This window comes from Epinephelus lanceolatus, chromosome 23, assembly GCF_041903045.1.
Source record: "Epinephelus lanceolatus isolate andai-2023 chromosome 23, ASM4190304v1, whole genome shotgun sequence".
Taxonomy (NCBI): domain Eukaryota; kingdom Metazoa; phylum Chordata; class Actinopteri; order Perciformes; family Serranidae; genus Epinephelus; species Epinephelus lanceolatus.
Genome location: NC_135756.1, coordinates 7,696,293 through 7,707,617, shown reverse-complemented (window position 1 = coordinate 7,707,617; position 11,325 = coordinate 7,696,293). Strand labels below are relative to the sequence as shown.

Sequence of the window (11,325 nt, the reverse complement as noted above, 5' to 3'; positions counted from 1 at the left end):
TTATTATTGATATAAATTATATTATTAATAATAAAATTTATATCAATAATAATAATAATAATAATAATAATAAATTAAAAAGAAATAATGAAACTTTTCGGTGCAGTTACACACATTCACCGCTGGGCGTCGCTGTTTCACCACCTAACTCTGCCAGTCCATCTTTATAACGTCTTAGTTGTTGAATAGTGTTATATTATTAAGACACTGTCACGGGAAAACATGCTATATTTACATTTAATTATGCTATTATTCATTATTGTGAGCATTTAACCGTACACTTGTTTACAACCCTTTGACTTTAAACGCTTTTGGCTTCAAAATACGAGATGAACCGCGGTAAAGTTTGAGGAAGAGCTTTTTGCCTCTGCTGAGCTGCCGTACTATCTAAGCTCACGTGCTTTTGTTTACCAGGAAGAGCCGCGTTTGTTAAATGAGCTAGCAACTGTACCGCTATTTAGCCACAACACAGCTGCCTTGAAGTCATTTAACAATTAAGTAATTTAGGAAGCAGTTAGACAAGAAGGATGTGATGTTGTCTCGCGCTGTGTCGGAGAAGCTAACGTTGATTTTAGCTCTTTAGCCCACTAGTGCTAACGCTAGCTAAGCTAGCTCGAACAATCTTTGCTCTAATAACAGAACAGCTCTGCCTAAATGTTTAAGGTGACTTAGCGGTTTTAAAATATAGCTAACATTAGCCGCCATGCGGTCCTTGAACTACGTTCAGCGTGTCAGCTTGGACTTTTCAGGAACTCTGTTTCCTCATGCTATCTGTCTGGGAGATGCAGACAACGACTCGGTAAGTTCAGTAAGCTAACTTTTAACTTGTAGGTTTCTCTCTTCACAGTTCGTGATTTATTTGCCCGAAGGAGGTCACAAAACAAAAGTAATGTACAAACTGAGTAGGAAAAGCAAAATGTAAAAGATATGCAGCTCCTCTGGGTCATGCAAGCTCATGTCAACATTTATTATTACTGCTGTATCATTTGTACTTTTCTGAGTGAAATAAATGACTGTAATTAATGTATCACTAAAATTTGCATTCAAGAGAATATGCATTAGAGCCACACTGATATATCAGCAGCGGCTTTATGTCTCAGTGCTGAAATACTTTGGTGGTGGTGGCATAAAACAATAACATCTGCTTGATATTATAGCAAAGTACATGTGCTGTGTGTCTCCATTAACTGCAGTTGAATGAGCTGGTCGTGGGGGACACCAACGGAAAGCTGCTCGTCTACAAGAATGACGACTCCAAACCCTGGGTCACAAGAACCTGTGTGGGCATGGTCAGTATAGAAACCAACAACACTCATGAGTTTATAGAGTGAATTTATTTCTCTCACTCATATGTTGTGTCTTGGTTTTCCAGCTGACCTGTGTTGCAGTGGGAGACGTCTGCAACAAAGGAAAGGTAAGTCGTGAAATAATCAGCAGCAGCGTGTCATGAATATTTTGGTGGTGATGTTCCAAATATTGTTTTTAATTCCCCTGTGTTACAGAACTTTGTGGTGGGTGTTGGCGCCGAGGGCTGGTTTCACCTCTTTGACCTGACAGCTGCCTCTGCGAGTAAATCTGATTCATCCAGTCAGCATGAATTCACGTCGTTTGATGACCAGAGGCCCCTCTTCACCCAACATATTCCTGCAAACACCAAAGTCATCCTCATCAGTGACATCGGTAAAGACTTTCTTCTATGATATATATGCATCCTGTGTGTTTTGCTGTTTGATTTTAACTACAGTCCGTGTGCATGCCTGTACTGTAGATGGAGATGGCCGCTGTGAGCTGGTGGTCGGCTACACAGACAGAGTGGTGCGAGCTTTCCGTTGGGAGGAGCCGTCTGATGGTTCAGACCTGGCATCTGGTCAGCTGGTTCTGCTGAAGAAATGGCTTCTGGAGGGGCAGGTACACCTCGCCTCAGCCACATTAGTCAGTATTCCATTCCCTGAAATGAAACCTTACTATGTAATCACACAAAGTGGAAGCTTGATGTTTGAAGGTATACTATACACCCACACACCTCTAGTGGGTCAAGTGAACATTGAGAGGGATCACTTCTGTTTGAGTCTATACATTGTCTTTCAGGAAATCCCTGCACAGTATATCTTTAACGCTGATGTCTGTGCTGCAGGTGGACAGTTTGTCGGTGAACCCAGGTCCTGAGGGTTTACCAGAGCTGATGGTGTCCCAGCCGGGTTGTGGCTACGCCATTCTGCTGTGTTCCTGGACTCAACAGGACTCCAGCGGCTTTGGAGAAGATGCCCCCGCCACTCCTGGGAGGTAGACACTGTGTATCAAAACAAAAGTTATGAACTCAAGAAACTGTGATCGATGACATTAAATGTGCTTTGATTTCTCTGCTCACAGTGAGGGACCGTCTAGAGATGTAGTTCTCCATCTGACCACTGGGCGGATACACAACAAGAATGTTTCCACTCATCTTATCGGCAGCATCAGCAAAGGTACCAAACAGTCAGTTGGTTTTTCTTTACTACACAACACGTACGCTTTAAGGAAAATAGGTGTAACCTTATAATACATTTTGATGTCTGTTTTTTTCATCAGGCTCTAAAGAGGAATCTTCTAAATGTGGGCTGTTTGCTCTCTGTACTTTAGATGGTGAGTCATGAGTTTGAAACACATTTGAAATCTTATTTTGGCAAGAAGATAAGTGTATTTTATTAACGGTGCTTTCACACTCAACATGTTTGTGTTGGTTGAAATGAACTGGTGAGATTGCCTGTTTCATTTGGTTTGTCTGATATGAAAGATGTCAATCGAACTGTGGTTCAGACTAAAGAACTCAACAGAGAGTGCTTGGATTTGATCAAAATAGATTTAATTTTTGCATCAATTCGGGGCGTCGGTGGCTTAGTGGTAGAGCAGGTGCCCCATGTACAAGGCTGTTGTCGCAACGGCCCGGGTTCGACTCCAGCCTGTGGCCCTTTGCTGCATGTCACTCCCACTCTCTTCTCTCTCCCTTTCATGCTTGTCTGTCCTATTCATTAAAGCCTAAAAAAATGCCCCAAAAAATATCTTAAAAAATTTTTTTTTTTGCATCAATTCAAAAGCTAAACTACTAATAAATCTATCTTATGAGTGTCAACATGAAAGGGACAGTTCACCCCAAATGTAGCCCAGCTGTAGAGATGTCTGCCTTCTCTCCAATATAAAGGAACTAGATGACACTCAGCTTGTAGCGCTCAATGAGCCAAAAAATACATTTGAAAAACTCAACATCAATGTCTCTTTCCAGAAATCATGACCTGGTTACTCAAGATAATCCACAGACCTTGTTGTGAGCAGTTTAATATAGGGACTATTTTCTTTCTACCGAACTACCCTCTCTGCCAGTGGATTGCCCCCTCTGGGTTGGGAGTGAGTTACTGCCTCATGTGAGGGAGTTAAAGCATCTTGGGGTCTTGTTCATGAGTGAGGGTAGAATGGAGCGTGAGATGGATTGGTGGTTTGGGGGCACTGCGTCGGACCGTCATGGTGAAGAGGGAGCTGAGCTGGAAGGCAAAGCTTTCCATTTACTGGTCCATCTACGCCCCAACCCTCACCTATGGTCATGAGCTCTGGGAAGTGACCAAAAGAATGAGGTCGCAGATACAAGCAGCCGAAATAAATTTACTCCGTGAGGTGTCTGAGCCCAGCCTTAGAGATAGGGTGAGGAGCTCAGACATCCAGAGGGAGCTCGGAGTAGAGCCGCTGCTCCTTCATGTCTAAAGGGGTCAGTTGAGGTGGTTTGGGCTAGAGGGCTGCATTGGGACTGAGTCCCAATGCAAATATTGCGGGAGCGGGCGGTTTGGACTTTGCTGCGGGCGGGAACAGGCGGCTAAAAAAAACACTGTGGGATCTCGGTGCACATGCATAAGTGTTATTCATAAATGGACAAATATGCCCTGAACCAGCTTTCATACCAATTTGCTGCTTGCTCCACCTGTCTGTCTGTAAGCGCCATCTGTCATGAGACAAACATGAAAGAAGACGTGCAGTTTATTGTATTTGACCGGCGACAAGCTGTCATTATGCGTGCCAGTTACGCACGGCTGCGCGCTCTTTATAACTCACTGTGAACCTATGTTGCATAATAAAGATTTGCCCCCTCGTAATTTTTAACCACCCCCTCAGTAACTTCATCCTGGCACCAGGCCTGCCTTAACCTCAATCACTGCATGATTATATAAAGATAGAAAAATAAATAAAATACAGAGGAGGAGAATAGAATATGAAACAGCCTTTATTTCATTAAAAACTAAATGAAAACAACGAAATAGGAGCGCTATTCCTGACCAGTGCGTCAAAAGACATGCAGACCAGGGAAACGAAACAAACAACCCCATGAATCCCTTTATTAATAGCCTATAAAATGACGTGTTTTCTCCTGCGGGATGGGAGAAGACACAAAATCATCGATCTCTATTATTGTGCGGGCATAAATTCTCAGAGTTTTGCAGGTGTGGGTGGGAGTGGACATACACATTGCGGGAGCGGGCGGGAGTGTAATACACATGTTGCAGTTGCAGGCGGTAATGGTAAGAAATTCAGCGGGAGCGGGCAGGAGCGGGATGAAGAAACAGTCCCGCACAGGGCTCTAGTTCGGGCATCTGATCAGGATCCTCCTGGGCTCCTCCCGTTAGAGGTGTTCTGGGTATGTCCCATTGGCAGGAGGCCCTGGGACAGACCCAGAACACACTGGAGGGATTACATATCTCATCTGGCCTGGGAACACCTTGGGGTCCCCCAGGAGGAGCTGGAAAGAGTTGCTGGGGAGAGGGACGTCTCACACTGTCACAAGCATGAGCCTCTCGTTCATGAGTAGATGCACACTTCCTTCTGCACAGTGATACAGTTGGTGGGTGTAGTTCAGTAGAAAGCAAATAGTTCCTACATGAAACTACTCACAACAAGGTCTAAGGATTATCTTGAGTGCTCACTAACTCAAGGTTTACCAGACCATCTACAGCCCACCCTTCCCCCTGTATAAATGTAATACCGAAGAATCAGCTACAAAACCTCAGTAAGGGCATAAAAAGCATTGATTGGGAGGAAACCCTCTCATCAAACAACTTAGAAACTAGCTGTGACTCCTTCTTCAATAAAATCAAAAATGCGATGTCTCCTCTCACCAGGAGAGGGAGGCGTAGGGCCAGGACACATAACGCTCTGCCATGGCTTGATTAAAATTGCAGGGACTTGATAAGGTCTAGAGACTCACTACTTAAGCATTGCCTGAAATCGGGCCTGCCTACTAATAGGCTAAATTTTACTCACGTGTACAGTCCTTGAGAAAGGCCAAAGCAAATTTTTTATTTCCATAATCAATGGTGCAAAGGGAAATTAAGTGTCTGTTGGATAAATCCGCATTTGTTGGTGCTGTATTTCTTGACTTTAAGAAGGCATTTGACACAGTCGACCACCAGGTACGTTTTTTAACTTCTCTAATAACACCATGCAATGGTTCAAATCATATCTGTCAAGCAGAACTCAATGTGTAACTGTCGACGGGGTCAAATTGCCTTTTTGCACTACAACAGTTGATGTCCCTCAGGGTTCGATCCTTGTGCCTTTGTTATTTTTACTGTACATAAATGACCTCCCAGATGTGTGCCCAGACCTTAATGTCCAGATGTATGCGGACGACGCAGTCATTTTCACACACGGTCCGCACTCTCATCACCTCCAACAAACTCGGTCTCCCAACCTCAATCAGAGACAGTCCCACTCTCACTACTTTCAAAAAACAGCTTAAAGGATGGCTATTGACTCATCAAATCTGCACCCATGAATGAAACATTGATCAGCCGTCTCATACAGTTCTCTACTGTTGCTCCTTGTTGAATCTATTGTATAACTGCTGCTAATATTATTGTGCACTTTATATGTTTGAATTAACTGTTATTTATGGTATGTCTGTCTGTCTTTTAATGTGAGGATTACGGATGGAAATTAGCTTCTAACTAAATCCGGCATATTTACATGACGTCATGTATTTGTACCGATTGTTCAATAATATGCACTGTCCTCTTCAAATAAATTGAAATTGAAATTGAGTAACTGCATCATGGTTTCTGGAAAGAGACATTGATGAGTTTTTCAAGTGTCCAGAGAAGATAAATAAACACATAATGCACAGTAAAGTGCTGCATAATTTGTCATCAGTCTCCCAGTTTTCCCCCATGTGGGTCCCTGTAGTGCTGACGATGCAGAGTAACAGTCTTCAAAACTCAATAAGTTAAGCCAAGTCCAAACAGTGTATATAAGATATGTGAAAGCACCCTATGCTAGTCATAGTAAGATTAAAGATAGATTAGTAAGAGCCACGTGTCCTGTTTTCCACATGCTGTGTTTGGAGTAATAGTAATAGTATATGTGGTAAACCCTTTGCCGTATGACGATGACTGTAGAGAGCCAATGTAGAGAATTTTCCTGGCAGCAGCAGATAACTGGCAAACTGCTCTCCATCAATATTTAAATAAGAGAGGATCTAGTAGGATTATCTTCACTTGAGGCTTCCGGCTGCCAACATTTTACACTCACAATCTCCCTCTTGGTGACATCTTGATGAGCCAACACAGAGAAAAGAAATTGTAAAACCATTAGAAGTTTAGAATTACATCCCAAAAAGACATTAAAGTCATATTTCACCCCTCAAATCATCATTTGTGTATCAGTTAGTAAACTTTGTTTTTCTCTCATGCCTCCACAGTGAACCAAGACTCAAAAAACAGAGAAAATTTTTGATGAATTGAAGTAAGAGGGGTCCATGTTTAACAACAGAAAAAAACTATATCAGAACATCTGTTAACAAACTCTCACAAAACTCGTGCAGTATAGTCCAAGTCTCATTTATCCTGTCGTATGCTCAGTACTTCCTAGACAACCCTTCCTGACAAGGAACTGAGCTGAAAGTGAAACTTATCTATGCTCTCTTTAAAGCCACACTCCATTAATAATGACAGTAATTTTACCTCACTGAACACAGGAGCTGATCAGCTACTGTGTTTAGCCCCGTTTCCACCAAACAAAGGAATGGGACCGGTTGCAGCCTTTTTTTCAAGGTCTGGATGTGACCGAGGAGGAGACACCTCCACCTGAAGTAACGTTAGTATCCAGCTGGGCTTTATCTAGAGCTCGCGAGATTTCAGGCACGGTATGAGATTGCTGCTTGTTCTCGCGATATTTCGGCCGTGCTTTGGAAAGCAGAGCTAAATGGTAAACAAACATGGCAGCACACCGGTAAGGTAAGACAACACGTTTACATGTTGTTTTCTAGATGTTCTCTGACATTTATCCTAACGATATGAGGCGGTCTTTGTGGAAAAAAAGCTTGTTTAGTGGACTAACTTTGTACTTGAAGGTTGCCCGTTCACTTACGTTTTAACAGGTATGACGCTACTATGCGCCCCGGCTGTATCTAGGCTAACGGCTAACATGCTAACTATTATTTTTATGTCACTAGTCACGTGAACCAAATTTAGGACGATAGGAGACAGGTTGAAATAAACCGAAATTTCCCTTTAAGTCTAAAAAGGGGAGCGACTTCAGTGCTGTGGATTTAGCGGTGTCTTTTGGTCTGGGCCTCCGAAAGTACTAAGTTTTGAGCTCTCAGCTCTGGACTTTTCAGAGACTTTTAGCGACTTGCTGCTCAGAGTATACTTGGTCAAATCATGGTCAGCACTGTGTGACACAGCGGGAGGAGCAGAGAAGTGACAACAACTAAATCTTTTTTTGTGTTTTCCAAGAGAAAGAAGAAAGGTTATGCAGTGAGATTTCTTTTTTAGCTTTTTGCCTTTGATGCCTTTGATGCCTTTCAGTATGGTACCTTTGGAACCAACAGTAACCCTTCAGACATGGTACCTAGACCCTAGTGTTTCCACCACAAACAGTCCTCTTAAATGTGGGCGGGGTTGTTGTCACTCACTGCTCCGTCCAGCACTCACTGTATTTCCTCCTTTATCAGTCTGCACCTCGTCTATCGTCCACAGAACGACATTTTCAGAACAAAATAGAACAGGCTGCAGTGAGAGTCTCTCTCCATGGGATATTTAAAAATAGCAGCTTTGTGCATTTAGTCCTTCTCAGGCAAGCTCAGGGGTTTAGTGTTGCTGGAGCCCACAGGAACAACGCTCCACGATGCTTTTTTTTTTTTTTTTACAGAACGGATCCATTGATACCATCCACAACTTTGGTGTTATCAAGGGTTAGTTCAGATTCCTCAAAGTCACGCAAAAGAGCTTTACTTTTAGTTCAGTTCCCTGTTTATGTACTGAGCATACAGCTGAAAACAGTTCTTTTTTTCTCACAAATTCAACATAACCCCGGGTGAGTAATTGATTTAAAAATGGTCAATTAGGTGGTGAAGTATTCCCTTAAGAGAAACGATAACTCAATTATTCAACATCATTTCAGGGATTACTTGTCGAGGGTATGACAGTGTAAAAGTGTCATGAATTGGTTTTCTCACCTTGTTCGTGAGAAGATGTTTGGACTGAACTCAAGGTCGTGTTCAGTCGACTGTGACCTTTTGTTGGAATCATTTTGCTTCCTTATAAAAGATGTTTAGCTTTTCATTGTTGCTGTTTTGCTTTTAACAAAAAGTCAGCCACACATGGACACAAAAACCTTCACTTCACTTATTTCATTCAGCAGAGGAGCCATGACGGAGAGTCAGTATTTGTTAGAGAGCGCTGATGTGTTCTTTATTTCTTATTAAGGCTAGAGCTAATGATTATTTTCATTGTTGATTAATCTGTTGTTTATTTTCTGAATTCACTGATTAGTTGTTGGGTCTGTGAAATGTCAGAAAATGGTGAAAAGTGTCAATCAGTGTTCCTGAAGCCCAAGATGTCGTCCTCACATGTCTTGTTTTGTCCACATCCCAAAGATATTCAGTTTACTGTCATAGAGGAGGAAAGAAACCAGAAATTCACATTTAAGCTGGAATCAGAACGTTTTTAATTTTTTTTATTAGTTGACAACTAATCAATTAATAATTACAGCTCTACTTCTTATAGAAATGACACATGTAAACTGGTAGAACTGTCCTTTAATATTATACCTGCATCTCTTTTACCTTAAATGTCACAGGGACCCTGAAGTTGATGGACAGCTCAGAGCAGCTGTTGTGGTCCGTCCAGGTGGATCATCAGCTGTTTGCGCTGCAGAAGCTCGACGTCACTGTGAGTTTGTGTCTTACTGTAAAGCTAAATTAATTTTTTTAAATTGTTGGATTTGTCCAATCATATTTGATTGAAAGTATACAAAACAGATAAAAGTTGTATATCTTTATATGTCAGGAGTTGTGCATTTTTACTTTATAAATGACTTTAAAAATTAAAAAACAGCAGCTGGAAATCTTGTTTTGCTGATTTAACTTCTCATCTTCTTCAGGACGTTCTGCAGTTAGCTTAAAATCATTAAACTGAAATAGTTTCTTTTAAATACAGGCCATTTGTTCACATTGAAGGCAGCAGCCTCATTGGAGGGTGAGGAAAAAAAGCTTTAACTCGACATTCTTTGTTAGCTCGACCCTGTCAACAGTAACAAGATTTTTATACGTCCGTGTCGGAGGCATTATGTTTTTGGGTTGTCCATCCGTCCATCCGTCCATCCATCCATCCATCCATGCCTCCGCAATATCTCAAGAATTCCTTGGGGGAATTTCTCCAAATTTGGCACAAACGTCCACTTGGACAACTGATTAGAATTTGGTGGTCCAAGGTCACTGTGGCCTCGTGTCTGTCTTATGACATATGCCACATAAGCCATCTCCATAGTAGAATAGTAATGTTTGTAATGCCTCAAGGGCGCCGTGACATTACTACGGCGTGTGGTTACATGTGCAAATTAGCACGCACCTGACCTGACTACACCCAGAGATTTGAAACTTTCAGTACCAGAGGGCAGTTAAACTTTTCAGCCTGGTGTTAATTTTCTCTTTAACAGCTGATCAGTTAAAAAAATACTTATCGATTAATTGCCTTGTCATTTTGTGTGTGTTTGCCTCCAGGGAGACGGCAGAGAGGAGGTGGTAGCGTGCGCCTGGGACGGTCAAACCTACATCATCGACCACAACCGGACTGTCGTGCGGTTCCAGTTTGATGAGAACGTCAACGCCTTCTGTGCCGGTGAGGGACCTCTCACTTGACCCATGGGGTGGGCGTCATATTTGTCAATAATTTCACAGTATTTCTGGGGATTTTTGTGATAATGATATTCTTGATGAAGAAGTAAATCATCAAAAAACTACTATGTGGGGCACCCAGTAGCTTAGTGGGTGGAGCGGGCGCCCCATGTACAAAGGCAGTGTCCTTGTCACAGCAGCCACGGGTTCAATTCCAGCTCCTTTGCTGCATGTCGACCCTCCTCTCTACCCATTTCATGCTTTAAACTGTCCTGTCATCAAAGGCAAAAAGCTAAAAAAGAAATCTCACTGCATAACCTTTCTTCTTTCTCTTGGAAAACACAAAAAAAGATTTAGTTGTTGTCACTTCTCTGCTCCTCCCGCTGTGTCACACAGTGCTGACCATGATTTGACCAAGTATACTCTGAGCAGCAAGTCGCTAAAAGTCTCTGAAAAGTCCAGAGCTGAGAGCTCAAAACTTAGTACTTTCGGAGGCCCAGACCAAAAGACACCGCTAAATCCACAGCACTGAAGTCGCTCCCCTTTTTAGACTTAAAGGGAAATTTCGGTTTATTTCAAGCTGTCTCCTATCGTCCTAAATTTGGTTCACGTGACTAGTGACATAAAAATAATAGTTAGCATGTTAGCCGTTAGCCTAGATACAGCCGGGGCGCATAGTAGCGTCATACCTGTTAAAACGTAAGTGAACAGGCAACCTTCAAGTGCAAAGTTAGTCCACTAAACAAGCTTTTTTTCCACAAAGACCGCCTCATATCGTTAGGATAAATGTCAGAGAACATCTAGAAAACAACATGTAAACGTGTTGTCTTACCTTACCGGTGTGCTGCCATGTTTGTTTACCATCTAGCTCTGCTTTCCAAAGCACGGCCGAAATATCGCGAGAACAAGCAGCAATCTCATACCGTGCCTGAAATCTCGCGAGCTCTAGATAAAGCCCAGCTGGATACTAACGTTACTTCAGGTGGAGGTGTCTCCTCCTCGGTCACATCCAGACCTTGAAAAAAAGGCTGCAACCGGTCCCATTCCTTGCAACAGAGACATTCCTCTTCTGTAGGCACTGGGGCACAGCATTCACAGGTACACCACCAATCTCCAGAGCTACGCTCTCTTCCTCTACCTGTTGCGCCACTCTCTCTCTCTCCTCCTCCGTTCTTCAATTTCACGAAGCTCTT

The 11,325-nt window shown here is 42.5% G+C and overlaps 1 protein-coding gene across 2 annotated transcripts in view; it reads left to right on the top strand.

The window, feature by feature from the left end:
• The first annotated feature begins 382 nt into the window (after positions 1-382).
• The window catches only part of itfg2 (integrin alpha FG-GAP repeat containing 2), a 52,339-nt gene continuing 41,396 nt past the window's right edge, over positions 383-11,325 (top strand). The window contains exons 1-10 of one of the 2 annotated variants that reach the window (XM_033614536.2): positions 383-799; positions 1,194-1,289; positions 1,373-1,414; positions 1,503-1,680; positions 1,769-1,908; positions 2,135-2,283; positions 2,371-2,465; positions 2,569-2,622; positions 9,097-9,188; positions 10,019-10,136. In XM_033614536.2, the coding sequence (XP_033470427.1) occupies positions 704-799; positions 1,194-1,289; positions 1,373-1,414; positions 1,503-1,680; positions 1,769-1,908; positions 2,135-2,283; positions 2,371-2,465; positions 2,569-2,622; positions 9,097-9,188; positions 10,019-10,136 (1,060 nt within the window). In that variant the 5' untranslated portion in view covers positions 383-703. The remainder of the gene's footprint in view (positions 800-1,193; positions 1,290-1,372; positions 1,415-1,502; positions 1,681-1,768; positions 1,909-2,134; positions 2,284-2,370; positions 2,466-2,568; positions 2,623-9,096; positions 9,189-10,018; positions 10,137-11,325) is intronic. The other variant, XM_033614534.2, reaches the window with a different exon arrangement.